The following is a 23,205-nucleotide window of genomic DNA, read 5'->3' as shown; positions in this document are numbered from 1 at the left end:
ACTATGGTCATCTAATTAGTTACTATGGTCATCTAATTTGTTATTATGCTCATCTAATTAGTTACTATGGTCATCTAATTAGTTACTATGGTCATCTAATGAGTTACTATGGTCATCTAATGAGTTACTATGGTCATGTAATGAGTTACTATGGTCATGTAATGAGTTACTATGGTCATGTAATGAGTTACTATGGTCATGTAATGAGTTACTATGCTCATCTAATTAGTTACTATGGTCATCTAATTAGTTACTATAGTCATCTAATTAGTTACTATGGTCATGTAATTAGTTACTATGGTCATGTAATGAGTTACTATGGTCATGTAATGAGTTACTATGGTCATGTAATGAGTTACTATGGTCATCTAATTAGTTACTATAGTCATCTAATTAGTTACTATGGTCATGTAATTAGTTACTATGGTCATGTAATGAGTTACTATGGTCATCTAATGAGTTACTATGGTCATGTAATTAGTTACTATGGTCATCTAATGAGTTACTATGGTCATGTAATTAGTTACTATGGTCATCTAATGAGTTACTATGGTCATGTAATGAGTTACTATGGTCATGTAATGAGTTACTATGGTCATGTAATGAGTTGCTATGGTCATGTAATGAGTTACTAAGACCATGTAATTAGTTACTAAGGTCATGTAATGAGTTACTATGGTCATCTAATTAGTTACTATGGTCATGTAATTAGTTACTATGGTCATGTAATGAGTTACTATGGTCATCTAATGAGTTACTATGGTCATGTAATTAGTTACTATGGTCATCTAATGAGTTACTATGGTCATGTAATTAGTTACTATGGTCATCTAATGAGTTACTATGGTCATGTAATGAGTTACTATGGTCATCTAATTAGTTACTATGGTCATCTAATTAGTTACTATGCTCATCTAATTAGTTACTATGGTCATCTAATTAGTTACTATGGTCATGTAATTAGTTACTATGGTCATGTAATGAGTTACTATGCTCATCTAATTAGTTACTATGGTCATCTAATGAGTTACTATGGTCATGTAATGAGTTACTATGGTCATCTAATTAGTTACTATGGTCATGTAATTAGTTACTATGGTCATCTAATTAGTTACTATGGTCATGTAATGAGTTACTATGCTCATCTAATTAGTTACTATGGTCATCTAATGAGTTACTATGGTCATGTAATGAGTTACTATGATCATCTAATTAGTTACTATAGTCATCTAATTAGTTACTATGGTCATGTAAGTCACAGCATCTCAGACAAGACATCAAGTAGTGTGGGCGGGAAGCATTTCCACAGACGAGGAAGGAGATTTTCACAACAAAGTTGGAAAAGCTTAATGATAAATAGAATAGAATAGAAAGTACTTTATTGATCACTGGGGCAAACTCAGCAACTATCAGCTATATCAGATTGTAGGTGGGTCTATTGTGTACCCTGCGTGTTCATATTTCACTTTTTGTTGCATTTCACTTGATTGTTAAATATGTCATGTGACATTCATATTTTGTCAATATTCAGTGTTTTATCGTTCATACAAAAATGTAAAAATCTCATTCTGTTTTTTTAAGGTGGTCTGTGATAACGTTTTTAGCATTCAATCAGACATTATTGTGAGGTTTTGTATTAGTGTTCCTAAAAATAGATACACCAGCCCCCGGTCCCATTTATTTCTCTAAATGTGGCCCCCGAGTCAAAATAATTGCCCAGACTTGTGTTAATGTTTCTCTTCTTTTAAGGGTTTTGCTCCTGAATGATGTCAGTAAGATCTTACAGCTTGTAGCTGAGATGTTGAGTCAAACCTGCTTGCAAGTAGAACATCAAGTGTTGCAAAGCTGTGTCATCAACTCTCACAAGTAGAAAACTACTTTTTTAAAGTCATCATTTCTTATTTCAAGCATGAAATACAAAACAGGACTTTGACACAATTCTGTCAAATTAAAACGGATGACAGCACAATGGACTTTGCTGTTTTTTTTCAAAGAAAGAATAGAACATAAGCACTCATACGGTAGTACAGTTGGCACGTTACAGTAAACAGACAGTGAATATTTCATGTGACATTTCAAACTATTTTGAACAGAAATAGTTCATGAACATTCAAATGAATTCTTCCAAATTACAATGAAAACATTTGGGCTGTTTATATGTGCACTAGTTGACTGAAAGGCACACACTTGGTGCGATGATGTCATGTTGTCGATGGGAAAATGCATTTTTAGACGGCGAGGAGACCCGAGAGTAACAAGTGCTTGCCTTCTTGCTTTCCACTAAGAACAATACTTTAGTTTTGGTTTAAGTTTGCTGCTTTGAAGAAAGGTAATGTGTGTCATTATGTGGAGATAATAGCACTAGCATTTACTTCAGTTCAGATTTTCTTTCAACATATTGAGCAAAAAGGTCTCCTTTTTTCTAGCAAGAAAAGTGCACTTGTTATTAGTGAGAATGTACTTATTTTAAGGTATTTTTGGGTTCATTTATGTTAGCTAATTTGACTTGTTTTGGAAAGTCTTGAGAAGCCCAATTTTCTTGTTCTATTGGCAGATCATTTTGCATAATTCAAGTAAAATACTTCTCATGGTAGTATGTTTTCTCTAGTTTTTAAAGACTGACATTTTGCAGTGTCGCCCAACTTCATGAATAAATAAGTTTGCCTGCGTCCAATGTCCTCATGTCCTCATGTCCTCATGTCCTCATGTCCTCATGTCCTCATGTCCTCATGTCTTCATGTCCTCATGTCCTCATGTCCTCATGTCCTCATGTCCTCATGTCCTCATGTCATCATGTCCTCATGTCCTCATGTCCTCATGTCCTCATGTCGTCATGTCCTCATGTCCTCATGTCCTCATGTCCTCATGTCCTCATGTCCAATGTCCTCATGTCCTCATGTCCTCATGTCCTCATGTCCTCATGTCCTCATGTCCAATGTCCTCATGTCCTCGTGTCCTCGTGTCCTCATGTCCTCATGTCCTCATGTCCTCATGTCCTCATGTCCTTGCTGTGTTGCAGGTCACCTGGAAGTAGTTAAACTATTGGTGAGTAGTGGAGCAGAGGCTGAGTGTAAGGACAAGAAGGCTTATACACCTCTCCATGCAGCTGCCTCCAGTGGGATGAGCAGCACCGTACATTACCTGCTGGGTCTGGGCGTCCAGGTGAGTGTTGTGCACTTGTTATGTCTGGGAACTTCCTCCTTCATCCAGGTGGTTGTCATCTCAGGGCGTTCAATCCATCACAATCGCACTGTTTGCTTTGTCTTGGAAGACGTTTCGTCTCTCATCTGAGTACCGTATTTTCCGGGCCGTAAGGTGCACTGGATTAGGATTAAAGGGGTTTCATTATTATTATTATTTGTTTTTCTAAATGTAAAAGACTTCCTTGTGGTGTACATAACATGTAATGGTGGTCAAAATGTTTTACACGTCATCTTCAAGTCGCTTTCTGACAGTCTCTTCTGGATGCACCGTTTTGTGGGCGCCATTATTTACGTGGCTCACCTTCCACGGCGTCTTCTCCCCGCCATCTTTGTTGTAGCGTGCAAGGACGGGAGTGCAGGAAGTGTCAAAAGATGGAGAAAACTCTTTTAATGACATTCAGACTTGACTTCCTTCAACAACGGAGCAGCATCTTCTCATCCGTGGCTCACTAGTTCAAGTTCAAGTAGCAATGATAGTCACACGCACACCAGGTGTGGTGAAAGTTGTCCTCTGCATCTGACTTATCCCCTGGGAGGTGAGGGGAGCAGTGAGCAGCATTTTTGGAGATTGAACCCCCAATTCCAAGCCTTGATGCTGAGTGCCCAGCATGGCTCTGTTGGAGACTATCTATATTATTAATTTAGTCATTGTTTTGACAATCTAATCCAATAATGCCAATGATGGAGGTTTTAGATGGATTATGATTGATTGTGTTCAGCTGCTCACACTCCTCCTGGTGATCCACTTCCTCCTCCTAGACAGGACAGCTGGACGCTGAAGAAGTGAGGAGTGAAATACTTTGTTTAACACTAAATAAGTTATTTTGATTGTGTAGAAAGTCAACCACCGAGAATATTTTTTATTTTTGAAAATAAATTATCATCATTTTGAATCTAGAAATATCTCCGCGAGTGCTAATTAAATAATTTAGTGAGTCATAAACCTCCAACTCAGAGCGACTCTGCAATCTTTATTTTTTGGAAACTTTTTTGGAAGGAAAGAGTAGCCGTAACACCGTCCCAATTTTATAGTCTTTGGTTTGTCTGGGCCGGGGTTTGAACTCCCAACCTCCCCATCTCAGGGCGGGGACACTAACCACAACAACAACACCACCACCGGAAATCTGACCCGTGAACAACCGTCCGACCGGAACTCTCTAATAACTAAAGTTCCTTGGGTGAATAATGTAAAGTCACTACACCGGTATGTTTTAGCGCTTTCATGGCGAGTTTACTGACAGATAGGAGTAAGACATTTACAGTACTTTATATTAGAAATGGCAACAGCGGAGGATGAATGTCACATAACAAGAGGAAGCTTATCGACTATGGTGTCGACACAGACTACAAATGCGGACTCACACAATTTTTCAGGACTCGAGCAGATCCCAAATACAGATCAGCAGTTACCAGAGGGTAAGAAAAGTTGCTTTTGCATAATATTGTGGAACAAAACACCTGATAATATGTCTTACCTTCTACACACAGCATAATAATAGTCCTATGTTGAAGCACAGTACAATCCATCAAGCAGTGTGGCTTCATAGCTTACCAAAGTCCTACTCAAACATTTTGATGGATTTTTGAGCCCCGTGTGTAATGTTCTATATTCTCAATGGAACATATACAATTTTGGTGTTGTTTACTTGAGTCATATTGCAGTCTACACGTATCTCTTATGTGTGACTGCCATCTACCGGTCACACTTATCATTTCAAATAAAATTGCTTCAAGGTCACTAAGCACAAACAGATTTATTCCATCCAGTTTTGAGAAAATGAATGGATTTTAAATGTGCCGTATAGTCTGAAAATATAGTAGGCTTCATCAGTTCAACTTAGATTGATCAGATCTAGTCTGATGGATCAGATCTAGTCTGATGGATCAGATCTAGTCTGATGGATCGGATCTAGTCTGACCAATATAAGTCTATGAGCACGAATTGATGAAGCCTATTTGGATGAGAGGCCAAACATCTTCCAAGACTAATCAAAGAGTGCAGTTTGGATGGATTGAACGCCCTGAGGTGAAGGTTTAATGTGATGATGATGATGATGATGAAGGTTTAATGTGATGATGTAACATGATGATGATGATGAAGGTTTAATGTGATGATGTAACATGAAGATGATGATGATGATGAAGGTTTAATGTGATGATGTAACATGATGATGATGATGATGATGAAGGTTTAATGTGATGATGTAACATGAAGATGATGATGATGAAGGTTTAATGTGATGATGTAACATGATGATGATGATGAAGGTTTAATGTGATGATGTAACATGAAGATGATGATGATGATGAAGGTTTAATGTGATGATGTAACATGATGATGATGATGAAGGTTTAATGTGATGATGTAACATGAAGATGATGATGATGATGATGATGATGAAGGTTTAATGTGATGACGTAACATGATGATGATGATGAAGGTTTAATGTGATGATGTAACATGAAGATGATGATGATGAAGGTTTAATGTGATGATGTAACATGAAGATGATGATGATGAAGGTTTAATGTGATGATGTAACATGATGATGATGATGGTTTAATGTGATGATGTAACATGAAGATGATGATGATGATGAAGGTTTAATGTGATGATGTAACATGATGATGATGATGAAGGTTTAATGTGATGATGTAACATGATGATGATGATGAAGGTTTAATGTGATGATGTAACATGATGATGATGATGAAGGTTTAATGTGATGATGTAACATGAAGATGATGATGATGAAGGTTTAATGTGATGATGTAACATGATGATGATGATGAAGGTCTAATGTGATGATGTAAGAAGATGATGATGAAGGTCTAATGTGATGATGTAAGATGAAGATGATGATGAAGGTCTAATGTGATGATGTCGCCCAGGTGAATGAGGTGAATGCCTTGGCCAACACCCCCCTCCATTTGGCGTGCTACAACGGTCAGGACGTGGTGGTCAGTGATCTCATCAAGGCGGGGGCCGACGTCAAGCAGGTGCGCTCAGACTTCTTCTGTCTTGGAAAACAATCACACCTCAACTTGCAAGATTAATTGGTTCTGTGACGGCGCTCTTAACTCAACACACTTGTATCTCAAAACAACGTCCACTTGCAGTCAATTTAAAAAATGTTAACAACTGGAGATGTCCGATAATATCGGGCTGCCAATACTATTTATTGGCTGATAAATGCTTTAAAATGTAATATCGGAAATGATCGGTGTTGGTTTCAAAAAGTAAAATGTATGACTTTTTAAAACGCCGCTGTGTACACGGCCGTAGGGAGAAGTAGAGAGCGCCAATAAACCTTAAAGGCACTACCTTTGCGTGCCGACCTAATCACATAATATCTACAGCTTTTCACACGCACCAGAGAATGCAAGGCATACTTGGTCAACAGCCATACAGGTCACACTGAGGGTGGCCGTATAAACAACTTGAACACTGTTACAAATGTGTGAACCTACACCAAACAAGAATGACAAACACATTTCAGAAGAACATCCGCACCATAACACAACATAAACACAACACAACACATACCCAGAATCCCTTGCAGCACTAACTATACAATATACACCCCCCGCTACCCCCGCAACCCGCCTCAACCTCCTAATGCTCTCTCAGGGAGAGCATGTCCCAAATTCCAAGCTGCTGTTTTGAGGCATGTTCAAACAAATAATGCACTTTGTGACTTCAATAATAAATATGGCAGTGCCATGTTGGCATTTTGTCCATAACTTGAGTTGATTTATTTTGGAGAACCTTGTTACATTGTTGAATGCTGTGTTCATCCCACCACTGTTTATATCAGTATTGGTTGATATCGGAATCTCTACCTAAGAGTTGGACAATATCAGATATCGGCAGAAAAGCCATTCTTACACATCGTTATTAACAACCATGTTACTACAATTATTTAAATAAAAAGTAGAAAAGTACAATTTCCTCTAACTTCCTAACTAAAAGTTTGCAAATAGAAGGTTTTCATAAATGGACTTTGCACGCCTACAGGATCTCTTTTTCATGCTGCTTCCACTTTAAACACACAATTAGCAGCTGTTCATATTTTCATGGATAAATGTTTGCTGGCGTTATTGACTCATTTTATTCCACTAAGGTGCAGACTGACAAGTGATACGCTCCAACGCTCATCCGTCCATCTATTTTCTACTGCTTGTCCCTTTTGGGGTTCACAGGGCGTCGCTGGAGCCCATTTCAACTGCATTCGGGCGGAAGGCGTTTTACACCCAGGACAAGACAGATAGACAGACAACATTCACACACTAGGGACCAATTAAAGGCCTACTGAAATGAGATGTTCTTATTTATAAATAGCAGCTCCATTCTATGTGTCATACTTCATCATTTCACCATATTGACATATTTTGGCTGAAAGGATTTAGTAGAGAACATCCGCAATAAAGTTGGCAACATTTGGTCGCTAATAAAAAAGCCTTGCCTGTACCGGAAGTAGCAGACCATGTGCGCGTGATGTCACGGGTTGTGGAGCTCCTCACATCCCCACATTGTTTACAATCATGGCCACCAGCAGCGAGAGCGATTCGGACCGAGAAAGCAACGAATTCCCCATTAATTTGAGCGAGGATGAAAAATTTGTGGATGAGGAAAGTGAGAGTGAAGGACTAGAAGAAGAAAAAAAGGCTATACAGTGGGAGCGATTCAGATGTTATTAGACAAATTTACTAGGATAATTCTGGAAAATCCTGTATCTGCTTATTGTGTTTTAGTGAGATTATATGGTCGTACTTGTACAACCTGAAGGTCGGCCCCGCACCTTTCTTCAGCACCAGTCAACGGGTGGTGGCGATGCCCTTCTCTGCCCTTCGCAAGGAACCCTCTTCGAAACACGATCTTTTGAAATGATCGCTGCAAAATACACTGTACTTTGTGTGTGTGGTCCAATTTAACCGTGTTCGCTTGACCGCTCTGTTCCATAGTAAAGCTTGACTGTCATCTTTCGGGAATGTAAACAATGAAACACCGGCTGTGTTAATGTTGCTAAAGGCAGCCGCAATACGCCGCTTCCCACCTACAGCTTTCTTCTTTGATGTCTCCATTATTCATTGAACAAATTGCAAAAGATTCAGCAACACAGATATCCAGGATACTGTGGAATTATGCGATGAAAGAGATGACTTATAGCTGTGAACGGTGCTGGACCAAAATGTCCTCTATAATGCGTGACGTCACGCGCACGCATCATCATACTGCGACGATTTAGCAGGATACTTCAATTTAAAATTGCAATTTAGTAAACTAAAGCGGCCGTATTGTCATGTGTTGCAATGTTAATATTTCATCATTGATATATAAACTATCAGACTGTGTGGTCGCTAGTAGTGGCTTTCAGTAGGACTTTAGTGTTGCCAATCAACCTATCCCCAGGTGCATGTCTTTGGAGGTGGGAGGGGCCTATCCCCAGGTGCATGTCTTTGGAGGTGGGAGGGGCCTATCCCCAGGTGCATGTCTTTGGAGGTGGGAGGAGCCTATCCCCAGGTGCATGTCTTTGGAGGTGGGAGGGGCCTATCCCCAGGTGCATGTCTTTGGAGGTGGGAGGGGCCTATCCCCAGGTGCATGTCTTTCGAGGTGGGAGGGGCCTATCCCCAGGTGTATGTCTTTGGAGGTGGGAGGGGCCTATCCCCAGGTGAATGTCTTTGGAGGTGGGAGGGGCCTATCCCCAGGTGCATGTCTTTGGAGTTGGGAGGGGCCTATCCCCAGGTGCATGTCTTTGCAGGTGGGAGGGGCCTATCCCCAGGTGAATGTCTTTGGAGGTGGGAGGGGCCTATCCCCAGGTGCATGTCTTTGAAGGTGGGAGGGGCCTATCCCTAGGTGCATGTCTTTGGAGGTGGGAGGGGCCTATCCCCAGGTGCATGTCTTTGGAGGTGGGAGGGGCCTATCCCCAGGTGCATGTCTTTGGAGGTGGGAGGGGCCTATCCCCAGGTGCATGTCTTTGGAGTTGGGAGGGGCCTATCCCCAGGTGCATGTCTTTGCAGGTGGGAGGGGCCTATCCCCAGGTGCATGTCTTTGGAGGTGGGAGGGGCCTATCCCCAGGTGCATGCCTTTGGAGGTGGGAGGGGCCTATCCCCAGGTGCATGTCTTTGGAGGTGGGAGGGGCCTATCCCCAGGTGCATGTCTTTGGAGTTGGGAGGGGCCTATCCCCAGGTGCATGTCTTTGCAGGTGGGAGGGGCCTATCCCCAGGTGAATGTCTTTGGAGGTGGGAGGGGCCTATCCCCAGGTGCATGTCTTTGCAGGTGGGAGGGGCCTATCCCCAGGTGAATGTCTTTGGAGGTGGGAGGGGCCTATCCCCAGGTGCATGTATTTGGAGGTGGGAGGGGCCTATCCCCAGGTGCATGTCTTTGGAGGTGGGAGGGGCCTATCCCCAGGTGCATGTCTTTGGAGGTGGGAGGGGCCTATCCCCAGGTGCATGTCTTTGGAGGTGGGAGGGGCCTATCCCCAGGTGCATGTCTTTGGAGTTGGGAGGGGCCTATCCCCAGGTGCATGTCTTTGCAGGTGGGAGGGGCCTATCCCCAGGTGCATGTCTTTGGAGGTGGGAGGGGCCTATCCCCAGGTGCATGTCTTTGGAGGTGGGAGGGGCCTATCCCCAGGTGCATGTCTTTGGAGGTGGGAGGGGCCTATCCCCAGGTGCATGTCTTTGGAGGTGGGAGTGGCCTATCCCCAGGTGCATGTCTTTGGAGGTGGGAGGGGCCTATCCCCGGGTGCATGTCTTTGGAGGTGGGAGGAAGCCGGAGTAGAACCCACGCAGTCACGGGGAGAACATGCAAACTCCACACAGAACGATCCTGAGCCCAGGATTGAACTCGGGACTACTCAGGACCTTCGTATTGTGAGGCAGACGCACTAACCCCTCTCCCACCGTGCTGCCCCTGTTGTCGGACGGTCATGTTTTGATTATTTCTTTCATTAATTCAATGAATATTGTCCATTTTCTATACTCAGCACTTGCCTTCACAATTAGTTGATAGACCGCACTTGTCTAAAAAGATCTTGTAAGTTGAGGTCCAGTATAGAAGTAAATATGTCTCATTGAACTGTATGATTGACTTTCCTGTAGGTCAACGAGAGGGGCTTTTCTGCCCTTCACTTTGCTTCCTCCTCACGCCAGGGGGCGCTGTGCCAAGAGCTCCTGTTGGCCCATGGAGCACACATCAACCTGCGGGTGGGTTCTGCACAGACACTGACTGGCTCATACAACTAAATATTACTGGCAAATACACACCCGCACACACTTTGCAGAAGCAGCATGGAGTGTGTGTTGTATAAGCACGCCTGCAGGTGTCTATTTGCTTGTCAATATCTATGATGGTGCTGTGCTGCTGGGAAGGCATTTGAGGACAAATGGAGCCTGGAGATGCAGAAGCATATGGGGCAGGATGGGGGAGGCCAAGGGGCTCCCTAAGGCTTCCTGCTGCTGGTGGAATATGTGTGGGTGATATTCCCAGCCAGCTCCATTTTCCCACAAGACTTCAGCAGTTATTGAACCTCCTCATGCCGTGACGCACTTTGATGTATCTAATCACACAAAATGTATCTTCCATGTGTGCAGAGTAAAGATGGGAAGACTCCCCTCCACATGGCAGCTTCTCACGGCAGGTTCTCCTGCTCTCAGGCCCTCATTCAAAACAGTAAGTCAATTATTGTTCATTGGGTCTTTTCATGGGGACTACCCAGTATGCATTATATATATTATATGTAAATATATATGTGTGTGTGTGTGTCGTAGGAGCTGAAATAGATTGCGTGGACAAGGACAGAAACACTGCTCTTCACATGGCTGCACACTACGGCCATGAGCTGATCATCACAGCACTTGTCAAACACGGAGCTAGCGTTGCCAAGTCAGTAGTAGATGACTTGAATATACTTGTGTCTAAGGCTGGGCGATATGGCCTTTTATTAATATCTCCATATTTTTAGGCCATGTCACGATACACCATATATATCTCCATATTTTGTCTTAGCCTTGAATGAAGACTTGATGCATATAATGACAGCAGTATGATGATTCTATGTGTCTACATTCAAACATTCTTCTTCATACTGCATTCATATATGCTACTTTTAAACTTTCATGCAGAGAGGGAAATCACAACTAAGTCAATTTTATGAAACAGTTATTGGCACAGTGGCACAAACATTCATGTCATTTCCAAACAGAAAGTGCAAGATTGTCAGAGACATTTTAAAACAAGCTATGAGTGCACTTTTGTGCATGATGTCACTAAGATGACATATCAAAACAACACTAAATTAAAGTGCACTTTTTGTACAGAACACCACTACAACAGTTTAAAACACATAAAGTGCACTTTTGTGCATGATGTCACTAAGATGACATATCAAAACAACACTCAATTAAAGTGCACTTTTTGTACAGAACGCCACTACAATAGTTTAAAACACTTAAAGTGCACTTTTGTGCATGATGTCACTAAGATGACATATCAAAACAACACTCAATTAAAGTGAACTTTTTGGACAGAACGCCACTACAATAGTTTAAAACAAATAAAGTGCACTTTTGTGCATGATGTCACACAAGATATTTCAATAAGTGTCAAATAAAAATGAGCTGCATAATAGGACATCAAATAGTGTATGTCCTTCACTATGTGGTAGGTTCCTGTGGACGTTATCTCCTTCTGTTGACTATTTTTTTCATCTGATGTTGCTCTGGCATTTTGTGGGTGTGGCCCCTGCTGCAGATGTTGAAATGCAGTTTCAGGCACTCCTCATTTTCCTGTGGGGGATTTTATCAAATCATGCTACAAATTAGCAGTAGGTGCTACTTTAACGCTTTTGCCGCACACTTGTTCAACATCTTCCCGCTTGAAACCAAACCAGCGCCAGACGATGGACCCCCTGCTGGTTTTCTTGGGAATTAATTCTTCCTTCATTTGTTACCAGATAGGCAGGAAAGTCAAGGGGAAGTTACACATTTTTTTCAAATCGCTGTACAGACAGACGGCTCGTACACGGCAGCATACTTGCCAACCTTGAGACCTCAGAATTTGGGAGTTGGGGGTCGGCGTTTGGTGGTAGTATTTTGTACAGTCCTGGAATAGTTAGTGCTGCAACAAGTTCTGGGTAATTGTTCTGTTTTGCTTATGTAGAGTTACAGTGCAGATGTGTTTGTCATTCTTGTTTGGTGTGGGTTCAGTGTGGCGCACATTTGTAACAGTGTTAAAATTGTTTATACAGCCACCCTCAGTGTGACCTGTATGGCTGTTGACCAAGTATGCTTTGCATTCACTTGTGTGTGTAAAAGCTGCATTTATTAAGTGAATGAGCCGGCACGCTGGTTGTATGGAGGAAAAGTGGACGTGACGACAGGTTGTAGAGGACACGCCCCCAATATTGTTGCACGGGTGGAAATCGGGAGAAATTGGGGATAATGGTTGCCCCGGGAGATTTTCGGGAGGGGCACTGAAATTCAGGAGTCTCCCGGGAAAATCTGCACGGCAGAAGTGTCGCAAAAGTCTTGAGTAAAAAAGCAGGAACCAACTGAAGGCTTCACACACATCTAAATACGCACACACATTTAAAAAAAAATCCAATGTGCATAACCTGACTGTCTTGTAATGACTTGTCTTTTACCTGCCTAGGAGAGGCGTTGATGGGATGCTGCCTCTACACCTAATAACTTGTCTTGTACCTGCCTAGGAGAGGCGTTGATGGGATGCTGCCTCTACACCTAATAACTTGTCTTTTACCTGCCTAGGAGAGGCGTTGATGGGATGCTGCCTCTACACCTGATAACTTGTCTTGTACCTGCCTAGGAGAGGCGTTGATGGGATGCTGCCTCTACACCTAATAACTTGTCTTGTACCTGCCTAGGAGAGGCGTTGATGGGATGCTGCCTCTACACCTAATAACTTGTCTTGTACCTGCCTAGGAGAGGCGTTGATGGGATGCTGCCTCTACACCTAATAACTTGTCTTTTACCTGCCTAGGAGAGGCGTTGATGGGATGCTGCCTCTACACCTAATAACTTGTCTTTTACCTGCCTAGGAGAGGCGTTGATGGGATGCTGCCTCTACACCTAATAACTTGTCTTGTACCTGCCTAGGAGAGGCGTTGATGGGATGCTGCCTCTACACCTAATAACTTGTCTTTTACCTGCCTAGGAGAGGCGTTGATGGGATGCTGCCTCTACACCTAATAACTTGTCTTGTACCTGCCTAGGAGAGGCGTTGATGGGATGCTGCCTCTACACCTAATAACTTGTCTTGTACCTGCCTAGGAGAGGCGTTGATGGGATGCTGCCTCTACACCTAATAACTTGTCTTTTACCTGCCTAGGAGAGGCGTTGATGGGATGCTGCCTCTACACCTAATAACTTGTCTTTTACCTGCCTAGGAGAGGCGTTGATGGGATGCTGCCTCTACACCTAATAACTTGTCTTGTACCTGCCTAGGAGAGGCGTTGATGGGATGCTGCCTCTACACCTAATAACTTGTCTTGTACCTGCCTAGGAGAGGCGTTGATGGGATGCTGCCTCTACACCTAATAACTTGTCTTGTACCTGCCTAGGAGAGGCGTTGATGGGAAGCTGCCTCTACACCTAATAACTTGTCTTGTACCTGCCTAGGAGAGGCGTTGATGGGATGCTGCCTCTACACCTAATAACTTGTCTTTTACCTGCCTAGGAGAGGCGTTGATGGGATGCTGCCTCTACACCTAATAACTTGTCTTGTACCTGCCTAGGAGAGGCGTTGATGGGATGCTGCCTCTACACCTAATAACTTGTCTTGTACCTGCCTAGGAGAGGCGTTGATGGGATGCTGCCTCTACACCTAATAACTTGTCTTGTACCTGCCTAGGAGAGGCGTTGATGGGATGCTGCCTCTACACCTAATAACTTGTCTTTTACCTGCCTAGGAGAGGCGTTGATGGGATGCTGCCTCTACACCTAATAACTTGTCTTTTACCTGCCTAGGAGAGGCGTTGATGGGATGCTGCCTCTACACCTAATAACTTGTCTTGTACCTGCCTAGGAGAGGCGTTGATGGGATGCTGCCTCTACACCTAATAACTTGTCTTGTACCTGCCTAGGAGAGGCGTTGATGGGATGCTGCCTCTACACCTAATAACTTGTCTTGTACCTGCCTAGGAGAGGCGTTGATGGGAAGCTGCCTCTACACCTAATAACTTGTCTTGTACCTGCCTAGGAGAGGCGTTGATGGGATGCTGCCTCTACACCTAATAACTTGTCTTTTACCTGCCTAGGAGAGGCGTTGATGGGATGCTGCCTCTACACCTAATAACTTGTCTTGTACCTGCCTAGGAGAGGCGTTGATGGGATGCTGCCTCTACACCTAATAACTTGTCTTGTACCTGCCTAGGAGAGGCGTTGATGGGATGCTGCCTCTACACCTAATAACTTGTCTTGTACCTGCCTAGGAGAGGCGTTGATGGGATGCTGCCTCTACACCTAATAACTTGTCTTTTACCTGCCTAGGAGAGGCGTTGATGGGATGCTGCCTCTACACCTAATAACTTGTCTTGTACCTGCCTAGGAGAGGCGTTGATGGGATGCTGCCTCTACACCTAATAACTTGTCTTGTACCTGCCTAGGAGAGGCGTTGATGGGATGCTGCCTCTACACCTAATAACTTGTCTTGTACCTGCCTAGGAGAGGCGTTGATGGGATGCTGCCTCTACACCTAATAACTTGTCTTGTACCTGCCTAGGAGAGGCGTTGATGGGATGCTGCCTCTACACCTAATAACTTGTCTTTTACCTGCCTAGGAGAGGCGTTGATGGGATGCTGCCTCTACACCTAATAACTTGTCTTTTACCTGCCTAGGAGAGGCGTTGATGGGATGCTGCCTCTACACCTAATAACTTGTCTTGTACCTGCCTAGGAGAGGCGTTGATGGGATGCTGCCTCTACACCTAATAACTTGTCTTGTACCTGCCTAGGAGAGGCGTTGATGGGATGCTGCCTCTACACCTAATAACTTGTCTTGTACCTGCCTAGGAGAGGCGTTGATGGGAAGCTGCCTCTACACCTAATAACTTGTCTTGTACCTGCCTAGGAGAGGCGTTGATGGGATGCTGCCTCTACACCTAATAACTTGTCTTGTACCTGCCTAGGAGAGGCGTTGATGGGATGCTGCCTCTACACCTAATAACTTGTCTTGTACCTGCCTAGGAGAGGCGTTGATGGGATGCTGCCTCTACACCTAATAACCTGTCTTGTACCTGCCTAGGAGAGGCGTTGATGGGATGCTGCCTCTACACCTAATAACTTGTCTTGTACCTGCCTAGGAGAGGCGTTGATGGGATGCTGCCTCTACACCTAATAACTTGTCTTGTACCTGCCTAGGAGAGGCGTTGATGGGATGCTGCCTCTACACCTAATAACTTGTCTTGTACCTGCCTAGGAGAGGCGTTGATGGGATGCTGCCTCTACACCTAATAACTTGTCTTGTACCTGCCTAGGAGAGGCGTTGATGGGATGCTGCCTCTACACCTAATAACTTGTCTTTTACCTGCCTAGGAGAGGCGTTGATGGGATGCTGCCTCTACACCTAATAACTTGTCTTTTACCTGCCTAGGAGAGGCGTTGATGGGATGCTGCCTCTACACCTAATAACTTGTCTTGTACCTGCCTAGGAGAGGCGTTGATGGGATGCTGCCTCTACACCTAATAACTTGTCTTTTACCTGCCTAGGAGAGGCGTTGATGGGATGCTGCCTCTACACCTAATAACTTGTCTTGTACCTGCCTAGGAGAGGCGTTGATGGGATGCTGCCTCTACACCTAATAACTTGTCTTGTACCTGCCTAGGAGAGGCGTTGATGGGATGCTGCCTCTACACCTAATAACTTGTCTTTTACCTGCCTAGGAGAGGCGTTGATGGGATGCTGCCTCTACACCTAATAACTTGTCTTTTACCTGCCTAGGAGAGGCGTTGATGGGATGCTGCCTCTACACCTAATAACTTGTCTTGTACCTGCCTAGGAGAGGCGTTGATGGGATGCTGCCTCTACACCTTGCAGCACTCACCGGCTTCCCTGATTGCTGCAGGAAGCTGCTGTCCTCAGGTACATTCATGTCGTCACCTCCTGGACGTCACCTCACATGTTTGCATCTTTCTGTCAGGGTTGGACGTTGACGCTGCCGATGACTACGGAAGGACTTGTCTGCACGCAGCCGCAGCCGGAGGGTGTGTCCTTACTTCCCCTCACTTACTGGAGATGTTGGTGTGATTAATGACATTCTCTCAATGTGCAGGAGCCTGGAGTGCTTGAATCTGCTGCTAAATTTAGGCGCTGACTTTAACAGCAAAGACAACTTTGGAAGGTGAGCCAACAGTGAGAGAAAAGAACATAAGCACAAGAGTCCCAGGGGTGTTCAAATATCTCAGATTTTAAAGGCCTGCGGCACTTTTTACAAATACTATTACAAAAAACATAAAAAGTGGAATAACAGACGTGATGTTAAAAGAATGTTGCAATATTGACGTTAATAATACAAAACTGCCATGCAGGTAGTTATTGCCTGTAAAATAAAAATAACAAAAAGATAGTTTTAAGCGTTGAAAATGAAAATAATGTACAGTATATTAATATATGACTTATTTTAAACACTGACTTGTCCAAGGTGTACTGCGCCTTCCGCCCAAATGCAGCTGAGATACGCTCCAGCACCCCCCGCCACCCCCAAAGGGGGAAAGGTGTAGAAAATGGATGGATGTTCAAAAAATAATAATGAATCAAAATCAATTATTTACCTATTTAGGGCTCCAATTACTTCACGCCAAATAATCCATTTTGAAAAATGTTTTGGGGAATATTTAGCATTTTGTGGTTTTGCCATAAAAAATGGGTTTCTTTGGGGGGGGAAAGGTGTGTTAAATACTTAAAAAGTCTTAACTTTATGGCCATGGATAAATCTGAAGTTGATCTTTGGATATTTGAGTGTTGAAAGTTAAAAACGATAATAATGTGTGACTTAATGTTTGACCCTTTTGGGTCCCCGGGACCTCTTACATTTAGATGAAAACAAAGGTCTTAAGTTCTCTCTAGTCACAAAAGTCACATCACAAAGATATGGTTTCCTTTTGAAAACTGACACCATGTTTGATTAGAATTGTAATATTTGAATGATGTGTTGTGGCTACAGATGTCTGAGAATGGCTTTTTTTCTGATATCAGATATTGTCCAACTCTTAATTACTGCTACCGATATCAGCCGATAGATATATACAGTGGTGGAATGAACACATTATTATGTCTCATTTAGTTGTGATGCCCCGCTGGATGCATTAAACAATGTAACAAGGTTTTACTAAATAAATCAACACAAGTTATGTAAAAAAATGCCAACATGGCACTGCCATATTTATTATTGAAGTCACAAAGTGCATTATTATTTTTTTTAACATGCCTCAAAACAGCAGCTTGGAATTCAAGACATGCTCTCCTTGAGAGAGCATGAGGAGGTTGAGGTGGGCAGGGTTGGGGGGGGTTCATATTGTAGCGTCCCCGCAAGAGTTAGTGCTGCAAGGGTTTCTGGGTATTTGTTCTGTTGTGTTACGGTGCAGATGTTCTCCTGAAATGTGTTGATTCTTGTTTGGTGTGGGTTCACACATTTGTAACAGTGTTAAAGTTGTTTCTACGGCCACGCTCAGTGTGACCTGTATGGCTGTTGACCAAGTATGCCTTGCATTCACTTGTGTGTGTAAAAGCTGCATTTATTAAGTGAATGGGCCGGCCCGCAAAGGCAATGCCTTTAAGATTTGTTGCTCACTCTGTACTTCTCCTTACGTCCGTGTACACAGCGGCATTTCAAAAAGTCATACATTTTACTTTTAGATACCGATAACGATAATTTTGAAACCAATAACGATAATTTCTGATATTACATTTTAAAGCATCTGGCAACCGATAATATGGGCAGTCCGATATTATCGATCCTCTGTACTTGTGGCAGTATGCGTATTTCACCAATGTGGAGGTCGCTTTTCCAAACATTTGTAATGCACTGCCAAGCTTAGAATGCTAAACAGGAAGAGGAAGTGCTTAAAGTTTGATGGCTATGTAAAAATACTGAGACAAAGTCTATGTAAAAATACTGAGACAAAGTCTATGTAAAAATACTGAGACAAAGTCTATATAAAAATACTGAGACAAAGTCTATATAAAAATACTGAGACAAAGTCTATGTAAAAACACTTAAAGTCTATGTAAAAATACTTAAAGTCTATGTAAAAATACTTAAAGTCTATGTAAAAATACTTAAAGTCTATGTAAAAATACTGAGACAAAGTCTATGTAAAAATACTTAAAGTCTATGTAAAAATACTGAGACAAAGTCTATGTAAAAATACTTAAAGTCTATGTAAAAATACTTAAAGTCTATGTAAAAATACTGAGACAAAGTCTATGTAAAAATACTTAAAGTCTATGTAAAAATACTTAAAGTCTATGTAAAAATACTGAGACAAAGTATATGTAAAAATACTTAAAGTCTATGTAAAAATACTTAAAGTCTATGTAAAAATACTGAGACAAAGTCTATGTAAAAATACTTAAAGTCTATGTAAAAATACTTAAAGTCTATGTAAAAATACTGAGACAAAGTCTATGTAAAAATACTTAAAGTCTATGTAAAAATACTGAGACAAAGTCTATGTAAAAATACTTAAAGTCTATGTAAAAATACTGAGACAAAGTCTATGTAAAAATACTTAAAGTCTATGTAAAAATACTTAAAGTCTATTTAAAAATACTGAGAAAAAGTCTAAGTTCATTGTGTTCTTCCTGGTGTTTTAAAGTTCACCAATTGTTTCCTCAGAGTTTTCAGTGTTTTGCCAAGATAATTATTTGTAGTACCGTATTTTTCAGAATGTACTTGTTCTATTTTTGGCCAAAGTAAGACAAAAGAAAAATAATCTGAAGTTGTCTTTATTTTGAAGTTATTATGCCATGACTTTCCCAGTCTGGGAATGGATTTTCCTTTATGTGGCCTTTGAGCTAAAATGAGTTTGACACCCCTGGGGTACATCATTTACTAGATTGGTTTTTAAAATGAAAAATGTCAAAATGGCACCCGTAAGTTTTACATTTGAATGTTCTTAGGAGAAAAAGTTTGGACACCCCTGTTGAAGACAGAAAGGAGAGAATGTGCTTGTAAAGATGCTGACTCTGCCTTTAACAGGAGTCCTCTTCACTATGCATCAGCCAACTGTCATCACCAGTGTGTGTTGGCCCTGGTGGGCTCGGGCGCCAGCGTCAAGGACCTGGACCAGAGAGGCTGTGGCCCCCTGCACTACGCCGCCGCAGCTGACAGCCTTGGAAAGTGGGTGGAAAGAACACACACACACACACACACCTGCCTTGTCTCACCTGTCCCTCTCTGCAGATGTGTGGAGTACCTGCTGAGAAACAACGCCGAGCCCAGCGTGAGGGACCAGGAGGGCTTCAGTGCGGTCCACTACGCCTCCGCCTATGGCCGCACTCTCTCTCTGGAGATGGTGAGTCTCTTGTCTGCTGGTCTGGATCATTCTTTTACAAACTTCTACTCTTTCTTTGTTTCTTCTAGATGGCAAGTGAAACCCCTCTTGACGTGGTAAGAATGTTTAGCAGTGACATTGTCACCTTGTGTAAATGATAAATAAAAACAGAAAGCAATGATTTGCATTTCCTTTTTAACTTATGTTCAAGTGAATAGACTGCAAAGACACGATATTTAACGTTTGAACTGGTAAACTTGATTTTTTTGCAAATATTTGCTCATTTGGAATTTGATGCCTGTAACATGTTTCCAAAAAGCTGGCACAAGTGGCACAGAAGAATGAGAAAGTTGAGGAATGCTCATCAAACACTTATTTGGAACATCCCACAGGTGTGCAGGCTAATTGGGAACAGGTGGGTGCCATGATTGGCTATAAGAACAGCTTCCATGAAATGCTCAGTCTTTCACAAACAAGGACGGGGTGAGGGTCACCACTTGGTCAACAGATGCGTGAGCAAATTGTCCAACAGTTCAAGAACAACATTTCTCAAAGAGCTAGCAAGGAATTTAGGGATTTCGCCAGCTACACTCTGTAATATCATCAAAAGGTTCAGAGAATGTGGAGAAATCACTGCACGTCACATTGAATGCTCGTGGCCTTGACCCCTCAGGTAGTACTGCATCAAAAAGCGATACAAGTGTGTAAAGGATATGAATCCACGGGCTCAAGAACACTTCAGAAAACCACAGTCAGTAAATACAGTTGGTCGCTGCATTTGTAAGTGAGAGTTAAAACTCTGCTCTGCAAAGCCAAAGCCATTTATCAACAACACCCAAAAAACATTGGAATGATGCAAAGTTGTAAAGTTTTCTTTGGTCTAACGAGTCCACATTTCAAATGTTTTTTGGAAACAGTGGACGTCATGTCCTTTGAACATTTTAGCTCATCCAGACTGTTCTTTGTGCAAAGTGTAAAAGCCAGCATGTGTGATGGTATGGGGGTGCATTAGTGAACAAGACATGGGTTAGTTACACATGTGTGATGGTATGGGGGTGTATTAGTGAACAAGACATGGGTTAGTTACACATGTGTGATGGTATGGGGGTGTATTAGTGAACAAGACATGGGTAACTTACACATGTGTGATGGTATGGGGGTGCATTAGTGAACAAGACATGGGTTAGTTACACATGTGTGATGGTATGGGGGTGTATTAGTGAACAAGACATGGGTAACTTACACATGTGTGATGGTATGGGGGTGCATTAGTGAACAAGACATGGGTTAGTTACACATGTGTGATGGTATGGGGGTGTATTAGTGAACAAGACATGACTAACTTACACATGTGTGATGGTATGGGGGTGTATTAGTGAACAAGACATGGGTAACTTACACATGTGTGATGGTATGGGGGTGTATTAGTGAACAAGACATGGGTAACTTACACATGTGTGATGGTATGGGGGTGTATTAGTGAACAAGACATGGGTAACTTACACATGTGTGATGGTATGGGGGTGTATTAGTGCCCAAGGCATGGGTAACTTACACATGTGTGATGGTATGGGGGTGTATTAGTGAACAAGACATGGGTAACTTACACATGTGTGATGGTATGGGGGTGTATTAGTGAACAAGACATGGGTAACTTACACATGTGTGATGGTATGGGGGTGTATTAGTGAACAAGACATGGGTAACTTACACATGTGTGATGGTATGGGGGTGTATTAGTGAACAAGACATGACTAACTTACACATGTGTGATGGTATGGGGGTGTATTAGTGAACAAGACATGACTAACTTACACATGTGTGATGGTATGGGGGTGTATTAGTGCCCAAGGCATGGGTAACTTACACATGTGTGATGGTATGGGGGTGTATTAGTGAACAAGACATGACTAACTTACACATGTGTGATGGTATGGGGGTGTATTAGTGAACAAGACATGGGTAACTTACACATGTGTGATGGTATGGGGGTGTATTAGTGAACAAGACATGGGTAACTTACACATGTGTGATGGTATGGGGGTGTATTAGTGCCCAAGACATGGGTAACTTACACATGTGTGATGGTATGGGGGTGTATTAGTGAACAAGACATGGGTAACTTACACATGTGTGATGGTATGGGGGTGCATTAGTGCCCAAGGCATGGGTAACTTACACATGTGTGATGGTATGGGGGTGTATTAGTGAACAAGACATGGGTAACTTACACATGTGTGATGGTATGGGGGTGCATTAGTGCCCAAGGCATGGGTAACTTACACATGTGTGATGGTATGGGGGTGTATTAGTGCCCAAGACATGGGTAACTTACACATGTGTGATGGTATGGGGGTGTATTAGTGAACAAGACATGACTAACTTACACATGTGTGATGGTATGGGGGTGTATTAGTGAACAAGACATGGGTAACTTACACATGTGTGATGGTATGGGGGTGTATTAGTGAACAAGACATGGGTAACTTACACATGTGTGATGGTATGGGGGTGTATTAGTGCCCAAGACATGGGTAACTTACACATGTGTGATGGTATGGGGGTGTATTAGTGAACAAGACATGGGTAACTTACACATGTGTGATGGTATGGGGGTGTATTAGTGCCCAAAACATGGGTAACTTACACATGTGTGATGGTATGGGGGTGTATTAGTGCCCAAGACATGACTAACTTACACATGTGTGATGGTATGGGGGTGTATTAGTGAACAAGACATGGGTAACTTACACATGTGTGATGGTATGGGGGTGTATTAGTGAACAAGACATGGGTAACTTACACATGTGTGATGGTATGGGGGTGTATTAGTGAACAAGACATGGGTAACTTGCACATGTGTGATGGTATGGGGGTGTATTAGTGAACAAGACATGACTAACTTACACATGTGTGATGGTATGGGGGTGTATTAGTGAACAAGACATGACTAACTTACACATGTGTGATGGTATGGGGGTGTATTAGTGCCCAAGACATGACTAACTTACACATGTGTGATGGTATGGGGGTGTATTAGTGCCCAAGACATGACTAACTTACACATGTGTGATGGTATGGGGGTGTATTAGTGAACAAGACATGGGTAACTTACACATGTGTGATGGTATGGGGGTGTATTAGTGAACAAGACATGGGTAACTTGCACATGTGTGATGGTATGGGGGTGTATTAGTGAACAAGACATGACTAACTTACACATGTGTGATGGTATGGGGGTGTATTAGTGAACAAGACATGACTAACTTACACATGTGTGATGGTATGGGGGTGTATTAGTGCCCAAGACATGACTAACTTACACATGTGTGATGGTATGGGGGTGTATTAGTGCCCAAGACATGACTAACTTACACATGTGTGATGGTATGGGGGTGTATTAGTGAACAAGACATGGGTAACTTACACATGTGTGATGGTATGGGGGTGTATTAGTGAACAAGACATGGGTAACTTGCACATGTGTGAT

At 42.6% G+C, this 23,205-nt stretch overlaps 1 protein-coding gene across 1 annotated transcript in view; it reads left to right on the top strand.

Annotated features, from left to right (window-relative positions):
- LOC133540224 (serine/threonine-protein phosphatase 6 regulatory ankyrin repeat subunit A) overlaps positions 1 to 23,205 on the top strand; it is a 75,481-nt gene that overhangs the window by 30,562 nt on the left and 21,714 nt on the right. Inside the window, exons 7-17 of the mRNA XM_061882808.1 lie at positions 3,020 to 3,162; positions 6,096 to 6,203; positions 10,305 to 10,409; positions 10,797 to 10,875; positions 10,974 to 11,088; positions 16,220 to 16,302; positions 16,361 to 16,424; positions 16,493 to 16,561; positions 19,421 to 19,561; positions 19,625 to 19,736; positions 19,805 to 19,831. Coding sequence (XP_061738792.1) covers positions 3,020 to 3,162; positions 6,096 to 6,203; positions 10,305 to 10,409; positions 10,797 to 10,875; positions 10,974 to 11,088; positions 16,220 to 16,302; positions 16,361 to 16,424; positions 16,493 to 16,561; positions 19,421 to 19,561; positions 19,625 to 19,736; positions 19,805 to 19,831 — 1,046 coding nt within the window. The remainder of the gene's footprint in view (positions 1 to 3,019; positions 3,163 to 6,095; positions 6,204 to 10,304; positions 10,410 to 10,796; positions 10,876 to 10,973; positions 11,089 to 16,219; positions 16,303 to 16,360; positions 16,425 to 16,492; positions 16,562 to 19,420; positions 19,562 to 19,624; positions 19,737 to 19,804; positions 19,832 to 23,205) is intronic.

The sequence above is a fragment of the Nerophis ophidion genome, linkage group LG21 (assembly GCF_033978795.1).
Source record: "Nerophis ophidion isolate RoL-2023_Sa linkage group LG21, RoL_Noph_v1.0, whole genome shotgun sequence".
Taxonomy (NCBI): domain Eukaryota; kingdom Metazoa; phylum Chordata; class Actinopteri; order Syngnathiformes; family Syngnathidae; genus Nerophis; species Nerophis ophidion.
The sequence above is the reverse complement of the archived record's forward strand: the minus strand, read 5'-3'. Positions and strand labels throughout refer to the sequence as shown.